The sequence below is a fragment of the Dermacentor albipictus genome, chromosome 3 (genome assembly GCF_038994185.2).
Source record: "Dermacentor albipictus isolate Rhodes 1998 colony chromosome 3, USDA_Dalb.pri_finalv2, whole genome shotgun sequence".
NCBI classification, from domain to species: Eukaryota; Metazoa; Arthropoda; class Arachnida; order Ixodida; family Ixodidae; genus Dermacentor; species Dermacentor albipictus.
This window is the reverse complement of record NC_091823.1, coordinates 114,190,262-114,208,371: the sequence shown is the minus strand read 5'-3', so window position 1 is coordinate 114,208,371 and position 18,110 is coordinate 114,190,262. Positions and strand designations below refer to the sequence as shown.

General features: G+C 43.7%; 2 protein-coding genes across 2 annotated transcripts in view; one reads left to right on the top strand and one right to left on the bottom strand.

The window, feature by feature from the left end:
- LOC135916875 (lipase maturation factor 2-like) overlaps nucleotides 1-8,608 on the top strand; it is a 39,523-nt gene extending 30,915 nt beyond the window's left edge. The window contains exons 11-15 of the mRNA XM_065450303.1: nucleotides 392-516; nucleotides 2,791-2,904; nucleotides 3,136-3,241; nucleotides 4,690-4,795; nucleotides 6,695-8,608. Of these exons, the coding sequence (XP_065306375.1) occupies nucleotides 392-516; nucleotides 2,791-2,904; nucleotides 3,136-3,241; nucleotides 4,690-4,795; nucleotides 6,695-6,844 (601 nt within the window). The 3' untranslated portion in view covers nucleotides 6,845-8,608. The remainder of the gene's footprint in view (nucleotides 1-391; nucleotides 517-2,790; nucleotides 2,905-3,135; nucleotides 3,242-4,689; nucleotides 4,796-6,694) is intronic.
- A 4,038-nt stretch (nucleotides 8,609-12,646) lies between these two features.
- PPP1R15 (Protein phosphatase 1 regulatory subunit 15) lies at nucleotides 12,647-17,645 on the bottom strand. The gene is made up of 2 exons (XM_065450358.1): nucleotides 16,360-17,645; nucleotides 12,647-13,829 (listed from the first exon to the last, which is right to left on the bottom strand). Exons 1-2 carry the CDS (start codon nucleotides 17,215-17,217, stop codon nucleotides 13,626-13,628), a joined length of 1,062 nt encoding a protein of 353 aa, XP_065306430.1. The 5' UTR covers nucleotides 17,218-17,645; the 3' UTR covers nucleotides 12,647-13,625.
- Between the last annotated feature and the right edge of the window lie 465 nt (nucleotides 17,646-18,110).

Genomic DNA, 18,110 nt, shown 5'->3' with positions numbered 1-18,110 from the left:
GCAAGAGAGACATCTACGGGCAGGCAAATTTCCTGTTCGAACAAGACGGCATCGCCAATGTGAAGATATCGTCGACGTGGCATGAAACCGTATCATTCGTCGCCGACTCCCAAACTCATAAAAAGGAATTGTTTTCTTATTAAAATTTGCCTTTTTCGGCTGTCTGACAATCCGGAAAATTCTGCGGTCCCTTTCTGTGTAAGAAAAATTGATCGGCGACTGTACTTACTTGCATAAAATGTCAAATTTCTATACTACGAAATTTCGGTATAACGAAGCAAATTGTCCATTTTACCTACTTCGTTATATCGAGGTTTAAATGTAGATGGAGAACCATGTCACGAAAAAGAAATGGCCCGTTGTGACGTTCGTTTTCATGTCACTTGCGCAGCATGACAGGTGTTGGAGGGCGACCAGAGCTCATCCTGGAAGGAAGTGACGACCCAAATGGCCCATGGGTGGAGCTGCCATTCCTGTACAAGCCTGGAGACGTGAACCGCCCACCACCAATTATCAGTGTGTATCAAGCGATTTTTGCAGATGTGAGGAATATGTCGTGGCTCCATCAGGGATAACATTCAAAAAGAAGAAAGTAACTAGAAAAATATTTTTTTTTTACGTTATTGTTTAAATTGTTAAATGGGTCCTTCAGCACCTTTTTAAAACCGCATACAGCCTGGAGTAAGTGCGATGCCTCTCAGTGAAAATAGCCCTGAAAAATTTTTTTCGAAAGGACCTAAAGATAACAAAAATTTAAAGAAAACAGCGCAGCGTTTACCGTCCCTATTCCTGGTCACCACATTCTTCACTGCTCGGGCAGTACTGATAACAGTGCCCTGCCTATTGCATCTTTCTTACTGCTTCTTTCGGCGATGCACTTATGGTAACCCTTCAAGGCTGGCGTTTCAAAAAGGTACCAGAGATTGACAAAACAGTGATGGCAGGATGGGCAGGATGCTTCAACCACCACTTCCCCATTTACCAGAAAATTGTAGAGGCATCCATGCACAAATGAGGGAAGTAGCTTATGATCATGAACAGTCTGTCCAATAGCTGGCGTCTGTGGGCTTTTGCACAGGTCTATGACGTCATGGGAGGGGCATGATAGAGGGGGCCTCAAAAGCCACAGAAGGGAGCAAGAGATCTGTTATGTGAAATTTGGAGCTACCTGCTGCGATAATATTTGGCTCACATAATTGTGGCAGTATTGTCTGCAGATGTCAAACATTTTCTTATCGTGTTCACAAAGGGCTACAGCTTCCCTTAAGCAAACATCTTTTCAGTGCAACATGCCTGCTAATTGATTGCTTAGCGGATGTTTACTATGCACAGCAGCTGCAGTTATTAGGTGGAAGATGTTTGTGTGATTTCTCTGATGCCCTGCCTGCACTATTGACCTGATGCACTTCATTTGGGCAATGCCGGGTGTGCAAGGTATTTGGGGACGTGGCTTCGAATCGTCATGGGCATTAACATTCTCTTTCTGACTGTCTAGGCACTCAACTTCATCTTCAGCAACCCCTGTGTTTCCCATCTGTCACATTTATTACCGGGTAGCAGCTTCCAGTTTATTACACAGAAGACAAAGCCGTACACTCTTCCGGTCACCTTACACGCTAACCACAGCGACTGTGAGATCGCCACCGTGAATGTCACGAAATGCTTTGTTTTCGGGTTGAGTCAAGAGTTCATGACAAATTATCATCTGTGACAAAGAGAAATAAGCGTTGCCAGTTGTTAGAGGCCATTCTGGCAGTTGTGTTTCTCCAGCCAGTGGAGGTTACCACGAGTCAAAACCCCAAAAAGCCAGTTATGGCCATTGCCAAGCAGCTTCAGGTTGCACAGTCAGTATAGCCAAGCTTTCCATGCACAGTTTCATTAATTGCCACTTTAAAGTAATGGATTTGCCAGCTTCAACAGGGCCTGTGCGACCCAAGATTAGCTGTCTGAATTTCTACAGCCATGTCATGCTCAATGTGGTTTCCCAATTCCCAATATTTAAACCTGCTACACTGACACGTATGGGGGGCGTCACTAAGGGGGAGACTTAACAAGTAGCTATGCAATGCTTTTAAAAACTCTCTAGAGGCTGATATTGTGGAAGCACTGCCCAGCATCAGCACGCACTATGTGATCCGAGCATGCAGTCGTTATCGAAGCCGAATCAGTCAGTACTTGAAGCTGAAGATAATATTATGCGACATTCTTAGAAAACAGTAGTAAAAGGAACAGTGTAAAAGAAATCGGAACAAATATATTAAAGCTTGTCTGAAGTATCGTTCCTTACTCTGAAGTCGCCACTATGTCCTCAAATACCTCGCTCAACCAGTAGTCATCATTAGTCAAAATTGCAGTCTTCAAAGTGAGCTCCGCAATGAGACACTTCATCTAACCGCAGCATAATGGTGCATTGTGTGTTTGTATAAAGAAAGGTAGCAAGAGTAGTTGTGTGCATTGGCAGATCAGTATCTCCTAAATTCTGTTTGCTATTTGCATTAAAACAGCCCCTGCAATAATCAAGAGTTCGACGGGAGCCCGTTTGGTCATGATGATAAATGACAAAGAAAGACGTACACCGACCAAGTAAAACTTCTTTAAGAAACAAGACGTTTAGGCTTCCATACGGAAGCCTTGTTTACAATGGGGCGAAAAAAGTTCACAATGTTCACAGAGTTCAAAATGGGGTGAAAAACGTCTTTTAATAAGTTTTACTTGGTCAGTGTATGTCTTTCTTTGTCAAGCCCTTGCAATGTTCTGCATGCATGCTAACCATTGTTTCTGTATCTGCAGTCCCACACCAGCCTAGGCTTGACTGGCAGATGTGGTTTGCTGCACTGGGTGACTACAGGCGAAACCCCTGGTTGCTGAGCCTGGTTTACCGTTTGCTCAACAATGATGCATCAGGTATGCCCCCACCTCCACCCTACCCTTCATTGATATGACAAGGTGACGACATGTGATCATAGTTCTATTCTTAATAACTTGAAATGTTAGTTGCTGAAACACCATGTATCTGGATACTATTGCTAGCAGTTAATGGTCATAATAATAGTGCAGGTAGTGGAGTAGCACCGAGATTGGTTCTGTGCAAACAATAGCATAAGTTTTGTTGTGCTTCTTGTGTTCCTCGTGCAGCGCTGCGCTTGATGAACTTGGAGCGGTACCCCTTCACCCGCCAGCCTCCCACATACATTCGTGCCACGCTGTACAAGTACTGGTTCACCAAAATGGACACCAGCAGGTAGGGACTGTTGAGCAAGCGAAACCATATGCCTTTGTGCATGTAATGCTCATGTGTACCCGAAGTTGCTTGCAGTGGATGTTAGCAGCTAGTTAATGGTAAACTGTGAGCTGGCCTCATCAGCTGTCTAGCCCTTTGAAAAGAAACCTGCGTACCGTATAAATCGGAATATAAGTCAGGATATTGAAAAGAGCAGGCTAAAGTCACCCCTTGTCTTATATAGTGGTCTTTATAAGAATGTGAGTTGTAGCCAGGCAGCCTACGGCATGCATGTATCGTATTGCTATAATGTGGTTGCTTTCTTTTTTCTCGTCACTGTTTTTTCGTGTGTGCACATGTTTTCGATCTACCTCATTTGTGGTTGTTTTTGTCTGATAAGTGCTCAGCAGCGACAAGCAGAGACATTTTTTAGCAGCGTTAAAGGTTGTGGACTTCGCCAAAGTGAACAGCAACATGATTGCTCAGCTCCAGTTTGCAGTTTCTGAAAAAATCAGGCAATGTTGGCCGGCAAAAATAGAAAAGCTGTTGGCATGCAACCCATGTAAAACGTTATTCTGTAGGTGTCGTGCAGTGCATACAGAGCTTGTGGACGCACTTGTGAACTTTGTACGTGCAGCTTCGTGCACGCTCGCTACCAGTGACAGTGCAGTCAGTTCTCTAAAACTTTGCAGCGTCGTTCTGAAAATGAATGCATTTTGGCAATATTTTGTTGTTTTCTTTTGTTCTCTCTCTGTCTCGGTTTTTTTTTTTTTTTCACATGAAGGTAAGGGGTCAACCTACATACCCACTCAACTTTTATTCCAGTTTATGTGGCACTTAACAGGTCATACATTGAAGTGGTTGAGATACCACGCCAACCGATTTTTGTTCCTGTAATTTTCATTCGAAGCATTTGATCACTGCAGACTTCAGAAAGTCAATTCTTTCAAGCAGCAGAAGGAAAATGTGCACAGAAGAATAGCTCAATGTGTGCGATCTGTTCTCTTGTGTACGTCTCCCATGCACTGTTCGAAAGAATTCAGAGCGAAGTGTGCGAACCTATTAAAGAACAAGCTTATTTTAGGCCCAACATAGGTGCACAGTGCAGGCAGCAGGGCAAGGGATATGGACAAGACACATGCACTGATGAGAAAGCACATCTGTCCTGTCCGTGTCACTTGCCCTGCCATCTACACCGTTGCCATCTTGAATGTAAATAAGCTAGCCCAGCTTAGAACTCTCATTTTAGGCTGGCAAAATGTTTAAATGAGATCTACATTTGTGGGATGACTATATATGGTTTTGATTTTCTTGTGCCACTTTTAGCCTTTGCTTTAGCTCTAGATGAAATTAATATCTGCTAGCTCTGCCTTAGGTGACCTTGATGTGTTGACTGTGTGCCAACATAACTTGTCTTTGCTAAGAAGCTGCTTTGGCTCTCATACTGATTGCCACCTTTTCCATTAAAGTGGGCGTGCCTGGTGGTACCGTGGCAGTCCCAGGGAATATCTGCCCCCAGTCCACAAGAAGCAGCCTTTCCTCAGGGAATTCCTTCAAGAGCATGGGATTCCCATGGTGAGTGAAAAGTGGCGAGCTTTTGTCGGTACACAGTCAGCTCTCGCTACAATGGACCGTGATAATCCAACAAAAAATGGCTGTTTTATCTTAAGTCTGTAATATCCGAAATTTCTCACTTCCAAAATTTTCGTTGCAGTGTCTAACAATTTTATTGCAAAGAGTGAGTGACAAACGTCAAAGTGAAAAACAAACAAAAAAAGTCACAGTTTCGCCCGAAAGATTAATCATTGATTATGATAGCAAATTAAGCAAGATAAGCGTGGCAGCATCAGTGAGCGAATTGACCTTGCTGTCTCTCACTTCAACGCAAACTAAACTTCGAAAGCATAGCACATAAGCAGCTACCGGCACTGGGTGCACTTTGTTCACATCGCAAATCGCTTTGAAGATGAGGCCCACAGGGCGCGCACTTTGTCCACATCGCAGAACGCTTTCATGGTACGGCGCCCACACCTTAAGTAGAACCCCCCTCGCTCTCGCACCCGCCCCCCCTCCCCATGCCTCGCGCGCGAAAGGCGCAAGACAACGGCTTGCTTGTGCACTTCCGTCCTTCCTCGCGCGCGCGATATTGAGCGATGGACAAAGTGCTGTCTATCGTATTGTGTCTCTCTTTTGTTTCGCATCAGTTAGGGCGTTACCCTCACAATATGCAACAAGGTCACCTACAGTGGAACATTTCATTAGATGAAGTGTGCAGAAGAAGGTTAGCAATTTCTTTCACTAAGTTCCTGTTGAATACACTTTCAATAAAGGTTTTCTTTCACTGAGTGTGCTTAGCCTGGTCTATTGCAAGTGGTACAGTGTGCAATCTTTATAACAAAAAGTGCATCTACACGTTCTCATCAGTTGTATCGGGCACATATTGACTGGGTGTTGTGCACAGGCATAAACTGCGATACTGTAATCTCTCTCTCTTTCTGTGATGTTATTCTTGGCAGATCATGTATGCTTACCAGCAGTTCAGCTTCACTGTCCAGCATACACTTAAAGGGCCCCTAAACCACACTAAATTAGAAAAAAAATTTTAGGTAGTGCCAGCTGCACCAATCTACAATAAACATACAGCTGCAATAATTTTTTGAAGTGGTGCTAAAGGCATTTGATGAATGTCTACATGGCTGCCGCACTTTCTCACTTGCAAGGAGCACAGGATTTTTTTCTTGAATTTGTGGCTGGTCTATGGTGCTGCCATGTTTGCCAAAAATTATTGTCACACTATTCTATACACCAATGTATGTTTAGTTAAAATGTGTTCAAAATGTCAAAGGTAGTTCGGGGGCCTTTCAAAGCAGACATGTGGGTGCTGTAGCAAGTTGAGAAGTGCCCAGCTTTGCAGCAAACATTTTGTAGAATATAGTATAGGTTCTTCTCTACAAAGTGTGAGCCATGAATTGATGTGTTCCCTGTAACAGTGATCTGCACCATGCTATTCGAAGGGTCGCACATAAGGCTGGTACACTGTTTAAAGGCTCATTGCATTGTCTGTGCTGTGGTACGTGCTTTCCCTACCAAGTGTTAGATTTACTAATCCTTCCTACAATCTGTACACCCCATTGAAGTTGATGTTGATGCATGGGCACTTTGCTAAGTCGAGCACAAACACTAGTTGGACTTCTTGAGTGCAGCATACTTTGGCATTGCATCAACTTGGAGCTTGAACAGATGGGCACACAGTGAAGATGAAGAAAAAGAGCAAATAATTTAGCTTGTCATCTTAATATCTTGTGGACTATGCTCTGTTCAAGTGCCTTTTTCTTTCTCTATGCATTCTTCCACTTGTCTTGCCATACCAACTCATTGGACTCTCTAGTTTTAATGTATGTTGAGCTACAAAAGTCTCCAAAGGTAGTTCACAAATAGAACTGTCTTAGCAGATGAGTTGTTTCTCTTTTGCAGGACGCACCTAAAACAAAGTCCACGAACAAGTTCCTTATATACATCCTCAAGCACTCGAGGAAGTTTGCAGAGAAGATGTCACCAACATTGTACATCTGGTCGCTCATCTCTACGTCGTTGGTGCTCAACGCTGTCCGAGGCATGTTTTGACCCGGCCTGCCCAAAATGTGAATTTCAGTATAGCCTACACTTTGTGAAAGGCGCAAGAGTTTGGCAGATGTGTGCACGGGGAAACCACATGTCTTCTTGAGTGTTTTAACATTTGCACATAATGTAAAGTACTGGTTATCATGTGTGTTGGAACAGGTGAGGTTTTGACAGCTTTTCTACACTGTCCAGAGCTCCTGCCTGTCCATATATTCAGATTTATGTGTGGCCTAACAGAATGCCCAAATTTTTCCAATTATGCATTGTATTTTCGAACTTCACCAGTGGCTGCGATCCTCCATTTGCTTTGTCTACAAAATTATTCAGCTAATTGAACATAAGCTGTTTAATGATGACTTGCAATGTACATTAGATAACTTCCCTTGAAAAACTACTGTGGCCACCTGCTTTTGTTAAAGTAGTTATAACTTGTGTTGTATAATTTCACATGCTAACTGCTAACTGAAGCAGTATTTGTTATGTGGCATTAATCTGACAAGACAGGCTCTACAAGAACAAGCGTTTGCCCCTAAAAAGGAGAGTACTATGTTGAGAAAATTGTGGTGGTCGATAAATATGGGCGTCAAGATTTCAGTATCTCTCATGAGAATTTTCGTGTGTGATTTTGTTTGCCAAGCCATGAACCTTTGTATGTGACCATGGTGCGAGTGTTAGGCCTTTGCCTTATTGCTGTTTCCAAAGGCCGCGAGGCACTGCATTTGTGATGCAAGTTTTAAACCCCACTAAGTGAAAGCAATAGGGATCTGACGTGCTTGTTTCTCTGGTGCCATATGGAAGAGGGTGCAAAGGGTGTGATGTCTCGACTGAAAGGCCAGTGTCTGGCTTACTTCGAGAGCATCCAAAGTGATACCAGCGCTCGACATGGAGGGACAGCCTCTGGTTGTAGCCGAATAGTGCAGAGAAAGATGACGGTGTCTGCAACTAACTTAAGTGTTTGTGGAGTGTAATACATCGCCATAAGTGAAGGGCAAGTATTTCAAAACTTAGGAATGCTACATGTGTAGCACAGGCAGAATAACCTAAGTCTTGTAGGACAGGTCGAAGTCAGGAGATACCATGTGCTGCCTCAGGGAGAGAAGGGAGGCAACATGTTAAACACAGGCACGATGGCTTGCACTGAAAGATAATGACATAAAAGAGGCTTCTTAACACTTCATATAATTATGAACTTTCAGCTTAAATCTGCAACACACATTGTGTGTTAATACGGTACATCCAAACATACAACCACCCCTATTCGGCGTTCCGTTGCTACAAACCTGGTTATTTGAATATTGTTCGCTTGGCTTCATTGTAAGAGCACAAGGCTGTGTAATTGTTGTACCGTAGGGAACACTACTCTGCAGCTGCTGCACATAGTATTAGCACTAGTATCAAATACAGTACAATTCGGCCACTTTGTGCATTTATCATTAACATCTGTAACAGGCTGCTACTTATCAAAGCACTTCTTGTGCAGTTTAGAAGTTTGATTGCATGCTTTTTCTACCTTGTGATGAGAAATAGAAATACGTGATCATGGCTGTTACCTTCACTACAAGGCGCCATAACTAGTCGCATAATCTCATTAGCCTAGTCTCAATACCATAAGATCTTGTTGATGTATCATGATCAGTTGGTAAATGTTTACATGTATTCATCACTGCAGGTTCAGACTCCCTATTATTCAGCAACATACACTATATTGTATTTTCATTTTGTACTGTTTTTGTAAGCAAATAAAAGAATTTCACAGGAAAAGAAGAATGTTGTGCCTTCAGATTACTTTCTGCAAGAAGTTGCAAAGCTACATATATGCAGTCAACGATAGAGGCTTGGGAAAGTTGGTAATTTATGGCAAAACAAGCACAGTGCGGATGGCTATGCAGAAAGACATGCACACACGGTGCTGACTTCCAACAATGTTTATTGGCGATGCAAAGACAAATACTGTAGAACTTCGTTGATAAGACCCCGTTTGTGCCATTCCCCGGTGCCAACGTTCAGATCAAGGTCACAAAAAATGACCAGATGCAGTTGCGCTTCGTTTTTACTGGTTAATACAGTCCCAGAAAAAGACTATTTTCTGGCACCAACGTTCAGTTCTTCGCCAAACTACGATCATATGATGTTTTCTGGCCACTAGATCCCACGTGGACAAGAAAACACATGAGGGACGCGCGATTGAGAGCAGTAGGCACCCGCCATTGCAGCTTCACCGTAGTACTCACCCACCTGTGCCATCTGAATGTGCCAGCACGCACCATTTTCCTTTTCCAGTACCACCAATTCCTCTCGAAGGTCATCGCATTCACAGCTATCATTGCAAGCCCGATTGCAATAAGCATCTTCGCCTATCTATTTCACAGCGAGAGTGGTATAGTGTCGTTGAAAGTGTGCTGCACACGTTTAATAGGCGATAGCCCAAATGAGCCGCCGTTCCCTGCTGCAAGTGGCGTGACGCGAGCCTCACGATTCCACTACTGAGCTGGTTGAGTGGAGCATTGATGGTTCATCCACTTCGCTTTGTCATTTAATCTGTATAATTGCTATCGCAATAAAACCTTTTTCTTCTTTTTTTTCGTATCGGCACACAATGCCCTTGGTCCAGGGCATTATCTTGGCACACAGCTCCAGTGCTTGGTTGATTGTGCCACAAGATGTTGGTCTTTCTAAGGTGTCATTTGCTCCGGCCACACCAGATAGCAAGTGAGCAGGATGGCAGTGCCTGCTGCAAGGACTAATTTCCTGCTGTCACTGTAAATGAGTTCACTCCTGGATGTATTGCTAAAATCTGTCGATCTCTTTTTTATGTTGTACATCTGTAAACAGGGCAGAGCAGTCGACAGATTAAACGTCTTGTGTATTACAGAAGAGTAAAGACTCTTGGCACAAGAATGTGTACGTAGTTGATGTTTAGAGTGATTTTAGTAATGCACTTCTACACAACAGTGCTTCTGGCCACGGTTAAAACAACCAACTCATCATAATGCCTCTCAAAGTTGTGTAGATTAATATTTATTGATGCTGTTCAGTGAGAGATTAGTGTGATAAATAGAATCCATTTGTAAGGGTACGTGAATGTTCAAATACGAATCAAATAGGCCTTGCAATTTGATTTGTATTTGATTCAAGGATTAACTATTCTATATTGCCACATATTGCTTTTTTTTTCCTTGAATATAAGCATAAAACACTTGTTAACAGTGCAGAAAGAAAGAGACGGATGCAAATGGTGAGTGTTCCGAATACTTTTGGTACAGGAGAGCTTCAATTGTTGCACAGAGGACCAGTTTCTACACAAATGCATCAAGCAAACAACCTCTCACTAATTTCCAGCCATTCAGATAACCATTACTTCCCTGTATACGGCTTATAAATGGCATCTTGATTGAGTTAAAACAACTTATTTGTTCAATACCTCACCACATTTGCATCCTTTAAACTCGTGTGCGGCGCTGTAATGCAACACTGTACATGCACCTGGCAACGCACCGTTTCTGTTTCATTTCAGTCATTGTCACAGTCCACCAGATATGCATAACCTTTCAGTTGTTTCTCATTCATAGCTCCTCAGTTTACTGTGCGTGTTGTCATGAATGGCATAACATGTATAACGTAATCTAAACAAATTTTTTTACAATATGAATACCACGAGACCTTTATATATTCCATTCTGTTCGAAATGAGAAAATATGTGGTATTCAATAACTCATGTATGAAACGAGTTATTTCTCACAAATATTTGATTCAATTAGGAAAAATCGCTATTGATACAACTCTACTTGACAGAGAAAGGTTTGCGCAAATACAAAGCAGCAATGTGCTGCCATACAGGCATTACATTGCTGACATCACAGGACATTGGCAGCACATTGCTGCCAATGTCAGTATCTGTCAACAGCTTATCAATAGCACACACCTTTGATGTAATGCATGGCGTCAGTAAAAAGCCATTTCCACACATATTCCAGCATCCAAAAAATTTAGATTTCCAATGCTGCCGCCACATAAAAGCTGCTTGACATCACTTCACGCATCTTGGCATGAACATCCAACAGAGTGTTGCAAATATGGGAGGTAGTCAAAAGAGAAGCAGGCACGTTTTCATTTGACTGGCAGACAACTGCTCTTGAACAGAAAGCAGGGCTAGCCGACTAGTCACAGCTCATTCTGTAGCATTCTCCTGGTCAGTCTGTGCTGTTTGGGTACGCCGCCCAGAAGCTTGAAATTAACTATAGTGAGCAGACCATGACATCAAGGTCATTGAGGTCTCCATGTGCTGCGTCGTTTTGGACAGGGTGTCCACTACATCGCAATTTTCAAGTTCTCCGATTTTTCCACCTATTCCCGCCACTGTTTCTATTAAATTTTCCTGTCAGTCTACAACATTTGAAGTTCAAGTGAAAGAGCAAAATAACGGACTGTTTATCGCTCACCAAGTCACTATGCCAGCCCATAATTTTCAGCTACTAGTAGCAAGCTGTAAACCAAGTGGAATGCTCTACCAGATCTGATCGAATCATGTTTCATAGTATTCCAACCCCCCTTTGCCAGGCTCCCTCACACAATCTGCAAAAGACACCGTCAGTTACAGATTGCTAGGTTCAGTTGAAAACTGCACCCACCGTGGTTGCTCAGTGGCTATGGTGTTGGGCTGCTGAGCATGAGGTCGCGGGATCGAATCCCGGCCACAGCGGCCATATTTCGATGGGGTGAAATATGAAAACACCAGTGTACTTAGATTTAGGTGCATGTTAAAGAACCCCAGGTGGTCGAAATTTCCGGAGTCCTCCACTACGGCATGCCTCATAATCAGAAAGTGGTTTTGGCACGTAAAACCCCATAATTTCTTTTTTCCAGTTAAAAGTTTTGCTTCCTTCTGGCACACCACTAGCTTTGCCATAAACACAGCAGGCACCAATTTTGCCGATTCAAAGCAACTGGGGCGAAAAGTTTTCCTGCCGAGTTTTCCATAATTCATAAATTTCCTGAATATTACAGGTTTATAGTGGTAGACACCCCTTTCAGTGAATTTTGATGCTATGCAATGAGACATGAATGCCAGTTGCGCTGTTAAGGCATCAGATTAGACGTCACATCCGCAAAAGTGTGGCTGTCCAGAATGCGGTCCTGGACCATATAGTGAATATATGCAACAGATTAGTGCCATGGAGACAGTGTAGCAATCTATTTTCACATGCAGAGCTTATCTTGTCGATTCGTAAATGCGAGAGCAAGAATACAGTATTCAAGACTTTGGATAAAATTAGAGGAAAAGCAGGGATTTGGGTGTGAAGGCAGTTGCCAAGTGAAACAAGCAAGAAAGTTCAAGGCTGCCAAAGTCCTTCAGCTGCATCTGACTTGCCAGAAATCCAATGTGGCAGGCACGTTACTAGGAGACTAGAGGAGCAAATGAACAATGTTAATTTAAGATACTACACTGTCATTAGCATGGAAATTATTTTAATTGCTTGCCAAATCCATGATCCGATTACGAGGCACGCTGTAGTGGGGGACTTCGGATTAACCACTCGACGCTCAAATGAGCACCATGTGCGCTGTGGACGAACATCTTTTGCATTTTTCTCCCATCTGAATGCAGCCACCAGGGCTGGGATCGAATCTATGACCTTGTGCTCAGCAGCACAGGACCATATTAACACGGCAGGTCAGCTCAAAATTTCTTACTTTTTTTGCAATAAAGCTGCTCTTCATGCCTTTATGGGTAAATTAGTGCTGTGCAAGAGAGTTAAGTGTTTTAACAGCAATACAAAAACAGGAAAAACACAGAACTACACCACATCAAAACAACATTTAATTTTTAATATCTCTTATAAACATCACAAAAACAGCACAAGGGACAACAGCGTAAGCATGGAGCACATCACAGCACTTTTCGGTGCATTGTCAAATATGAATGAAACTTCGCTACAGCATAAATTGGTATTTCTTTTCTTTTACAGGGAGTTCTGTTCTTTACACATGTGCGCTTTCCTGGGAATATATTTTCTCGAGTTTAGTGAAAAAAACATTTTATTAGTATCGTACAGACTTGAGCATGCTGTGGAATGCATTGCGAAGGTAAATTATCTGCTGGTAAGCTGAAGATACTGTCAATTCCTGAAAATATTTGGATAACCTTAATTTTAATGTGCAGCAAAGTCTAGCTTATTTGTTCTTTGTTCGTCCAGTGGTTCATTACTGCGGGAGTAGTCATACATACTTTAAAACAGTCAAATTTGCATTGTTGCAGACCACGCAGGCTGCCTCACTACCTGCCTTGCAAAACCTACACAGCTGCCCTAACCGTGGCAAATGAACATTTAGCAGAAGATTCTGGGCCTACGGAAGCTCTTGGCAGTACTGTGCCTTCCCGCCAGAGCAGCGAGCCGATGTAACATCACAGAAACCATAAAATGAAAACTACAATTGAGTTATGGTGCTAAAACGGACCATCCCCCCTGTCATTGTTACACATCTTGTCCAATTAACTCAATGCACAGGTGAGTTTGTAGCTAACTTGGAACAAAATGAAGAGCAAATTGCCATTCAAGATAGTGTTCTCAAGCTGGAGGACTAGGCGTTACAAATGTGAGCTGCTCCCACAGCTGCACAATTAAACAACAGAAAACCCTGCATTCATCAGAAAAAGTTCAGTCGGCTTGCATGGAAGTTCACTGAGTTCCTCTCAGTCAATGGTGCTGACAGTCCCTGCCGAGTTTGCAGCGCTCGAGCAAATTTTTGAATCCTTGCAAACAATGTCCAGGTTGCAAGCAGCAGTTCACTTTGTGGCTGATGTGTAGATCTCGTGGTAGACCTTCTGTCGATGCTCGAGAGAGAGCACAGGTGCCAGCACACTTTCCATAGAGGCAATCCGGGACTGGAAGCGACGGCGGTCCAAGGCAATTTGCTCCCAAGGCCCCTTGCGTTCCCAGTCATCCGCATTGTGCACCTCGATGAGCCTGTCACCCATAGGAAAGTTGACCTGCAACAGAAAAAAAAAAGAAAAATGAAAAACTGCCCAACTGTTGATATACCTGCCAAACTACCATGCCTTTCTTTCAGTAATATTGGCATTATGTAGTTATTCTTTTTACATTATATACCACACATTTAGAAGAGCAATGAATTGGACTAGTTGGTGTGCATTCGTTTTCCTTGCGCTATGAGCTGGAAGACACTAACAGGGGCGAAACGAACACTGGTTGTAAAGAGGAACCAAGGAGACATGGAGGAGCACAAATCTACAGCATTCTATCAATCGTAATACCTACAGTAACCTAACTTTTGTACTAACAGCTCTAAAATGATAATACTGCACTTACAGCTGCTTTATCATAGGCCAAATTTCACAATTAGACTAAATTTTTGAGTTTTGGATGTTCAATAAAGCACTTGGTTTCTTTGTTGGCCCGGATTGAAACACCACTTTTCGTACGTACACCGCACTGTTGAATAAGCCAGCTTCTGCAGACTGGTTTTGCTGCCTCTTGGCAACCGAGAGCTCCTCAAAACTAGGCAAACAATGATAAGCATTTTACTGAACAATGCAACCCACCACTTAAAAAACAAATGTGAAGCAGTAGTAAATAAACATAAAACAATTTTAATGTTCGAATAAGAACACATCACTGCATAGACAAGCTAACAGCTTGGCAGCACATTTGCATTCTAGAATGAAAAGAAAAAGAGCACTGAAGATCAAGGTCACCACTGACTCGTTTTCCTTTAACATTTATAGGTGTACTGGCAAAAAAAAAAGGAAAGGAATAAAGAAAGTGTCAAACAGGGCCATTCATGAGCGGCCAAGCAGTGCATGCATGGTAAGTATGACTCTGGGGAAAGCCCCTGTAATGGTACATTGCACTTGCAAAAACGTGGGGAGAGAGAGAGAGAGAGAGAAAAGGAACTTGCAAAAATGCTGAGTGATGGCATCACAGCAAGAGATATACACATAAGTATACACACAGTAAATAGTAAATACACATACTTGTTCGATGTGCTACAGGAGTCTTCTTACTATCATTTGCTTTAAGCTGCTGCCTTTTGCGTAGCATGCAGCAGCTATCCTGTGCTCAGTTATTACATTAATGTTCAGTTCTTCTATTGGTATGCGTAGGTAGTCGTAGCAACACAGTGCTGCCTCCCAGAACTAGATGCAGCCATTGCCATCACAGCCTGCCTAACATCACCTGCTGTCACACTAGTTATTAATAAAAATGCAGACACCAAGAGCTAATGCATCAACAAATTTCCGATTTCAGAACCAGGAGTCTGCAACTTTCGGGCCTTGAATCACCTTGAAAATGTTTTCAAGGCAAGGCCTAGAATGCTAGCAACCTGTGACTTGCCTGGAATGTGTTGTATGCAACCTATAAGCAAAGCATAGTCAGCATTTTTCAGAAACAGCTTTACTAAAGTTAACTCTCATAACATCTTAGCACTAATGTAGATAATGTGTGGGCCTTTGGAACCATTACAAGCTGCACACAATGCAATACTCCTGCACATAGGCACTTACAAGGGGCTATAGCGATGCAGGATGAATCAGACAGATATGCTGCAGCTACATGTCACTTTTGACTTCCCACTTCAATTTCACTAGAAATGTTCAGTGCTGTACTGACTTTGTTGATGACTAGCTATGACTACACTTGAGAAAAATCTCTGGCCACAAATTTTTTTTTCACGATGTCAAGTTTTTACAAAAAGATATGTGAGAATACAAATGATGTATTCAAAGTAAGCAACTAAGAAACAATGTCAAATAAATAAGATTGCAAATGAAGGTGCACCAGTGAAAAACAAAGCTTGCCGTTGACAGATGGGCAACACAATTCTTTTCTTAGAGTTTGTGGGTAAAACTAAGCAAGTGCAGATATTCTGACATAATACATCATGACACCCAGAAGCCCCGGTCACTTGTCACACAAGCATATTTCTGTCATGTAGTTCTAAAGTACCCTTTCCAAGCTCTTGTAAGTTCTTGAACCGCGTGTTTAACATACAGAATTGCTACTAACTCCGGTTTACCGGCAGAACATCACATTTTGGTATTCTCGACTTTCGGTCATTTTTTACAGCTCTAGAAAATGCTTAAAAGTCGTCTACAAAGCTCCAGCGGCTGGATTACATAGAGAACTTATTATTTAGTGCATAGCAGTGAAGTTACAAATATGCTACGTGCTGTTGCTTTTACACTAACGAACGAGATTCGGGAGTATGCAAAACGAACAGCTGTTACTGCCGCCACATCACACCGGCGTGGCAACTTTCCAGCCCTTATCTGCCGGCTACAAAGACCAAAGAAATAAAGCAATCATTAGCGACCCGCATACGTAATGCCGGCGGGAACAGACTCCTTCAATCGAGGGCAAATGCGCAAACACAAAAAGGGCTCGCTCATTCCCTTGCACTGAGGTCGCGTATCAAGATGGCCTTCTCTGTGACCGCACTTTAACTTCACGCGGCGGCTTTAGAGCGGCCGTACTAGTAGCGCTTATCGGGTACATCACCTTTGCTGCGCGCGGCGGCCTGTCGACGTCTTCCCCGTAATACGTTCTGTTCCACTTTTCGTTGGCGTCCTGCACCAGCGGAGACACGGGCAGGCGACCGTCCACTTGATCCCCGTTTCGGCACTGCAAACTGGAACACGCGTCGGAGAGCACCGACACTGAAAGGAAACTGTTCAGCAGCGGCATCACCAAGACGTCAACGGCAAAGTCGCTCGTTCCTCCGGCACCGTCGTCCACTTCGTCCCAATCGCTGTCAGTGTCGCTGAGGTCTTCGTTGCCTCCCAAAATGAACGCGATGGCGGAGTTGACGTACGGCGGCGAAGACGACACCTTCGGCGCCTCGTTGACCTGCTTTTTCTTTCGGTCCACTTTGCTTGGACGTGTTGACGTCGTTTCGACGCGAAATACGATGTCTTTCTTGGTGGGGGACCTCGCAATGCAAATGCCGGCAGCGCTTGGCGGCACGGCCGCACCGGAGCCGTTGGCTGTCGACGCCGGGCGCACAGGCCTAGCGCGTCGCCGCCGACGCCGGTGGTGATTCTGTTTGGGCGGCATCTCGGTGTTGTTCGCAACACTTTCGGGGCTAGAACCGACCCGGGGTTGGTCGTGACGCTTATCGATACACATTGTCAGTCCTTCCGCGGTTCCACTACGGTCGGTGGCAGATCGCTTGCGACCACAATCTTCGCGCGTTTTTGCTGAGCGTCTGGTCAGTAATTCTTCCGCAGAGCTGCTGCAGGCCACAACAGGACTGCTGTAGCCGCGCTTGAAAGGTTTCAAGAAGCCATTCTTAACGGCTTTCTTCGCAGCGACCAGGCCACACGTGCTAATGTCTCGTTTTTGGCATGGTTGGCTCATAGCACGGAATGACGGCACGCGATGAGTCAGCTGCGTCACTCAAAATTTTCGCTCTGCGGGAATCTGTCCGGTGTTCTCAGTGGCTGCTGCGCAATCACCATTCGCCTGTGAGAAGGGCGACATGGCTCCTACACGTGGACCGCCGCTTGGACCATGGTTCGAACTTCATGGGCTTGCCGATGGAATAGAGGTAAGGCTTACCACGGGCGGTTTCCCCCTGAATTCGAGGATCCGTGCGAATACCGCGCTCAGCGATAATCATGCCACTGTCACAACCGTTGACAACGCAGTAATCACCATCGAACACTAGAGAAACACTTGGCACAACGACAACTTTACAGCAGACCATTTCTCACACGATATTCCACAGCTGAAGTCGAAGATGAAAATGGCTGTGTTTCCTACGTCACATCCCTCCGTGCACATATCGACGTTGTCAACGTCACGAAAAAGCGGAGGAGGAAAGCTGGAGAAGGAAAAACACACAGAAAACCTTCCGCGGCTACCAAGTGCACAAAGCCATAAAAAAAAAAAAAAAGAATCGACAACCGCATGTATCATTGAATGTGATTGCTGAATATATTGCAGTACGATACGCTTGTGAAATCTTATCACAGTGAGGTGCTGCCCTGAACCTTAGTAGCTTTTGTTATCGAAAGGCCCCAGTAAGAAAGACCTCATTAAACAAATTGGCAGCGACTCCGATGTTGCAAATAGTTCTTGACAATATCACTCTTTAGCGACCTTAAGTGATGAAAAGTCGCACTGTTAGCCGCTCAGCAGCAAGAAGAGCTATGTAGTCGTACATTATTTCACTGTTATCTTTACCTAAAGCATTTGTTACGGCCATTTTGCACCAGCGGGGATTGCATCAGCCCCGGAAGATACACAAC

Coding starts and splice junctions, on each gene's coding strand:
- PPP1R15 (XM_065450358.1), bottom strand. CDS start 17,217: ATGAGCCAACCATGCCAAAAACGAGACATTAGCACGTGTGGCCTGGTC. Junction 13,830..16,359: donor GGCCGCCGCGCGCAGCAAAG/GTGATGTACCCG, acceptor TTTCTGTTGCAG/GTCAACTTTCCTATGGGTGA.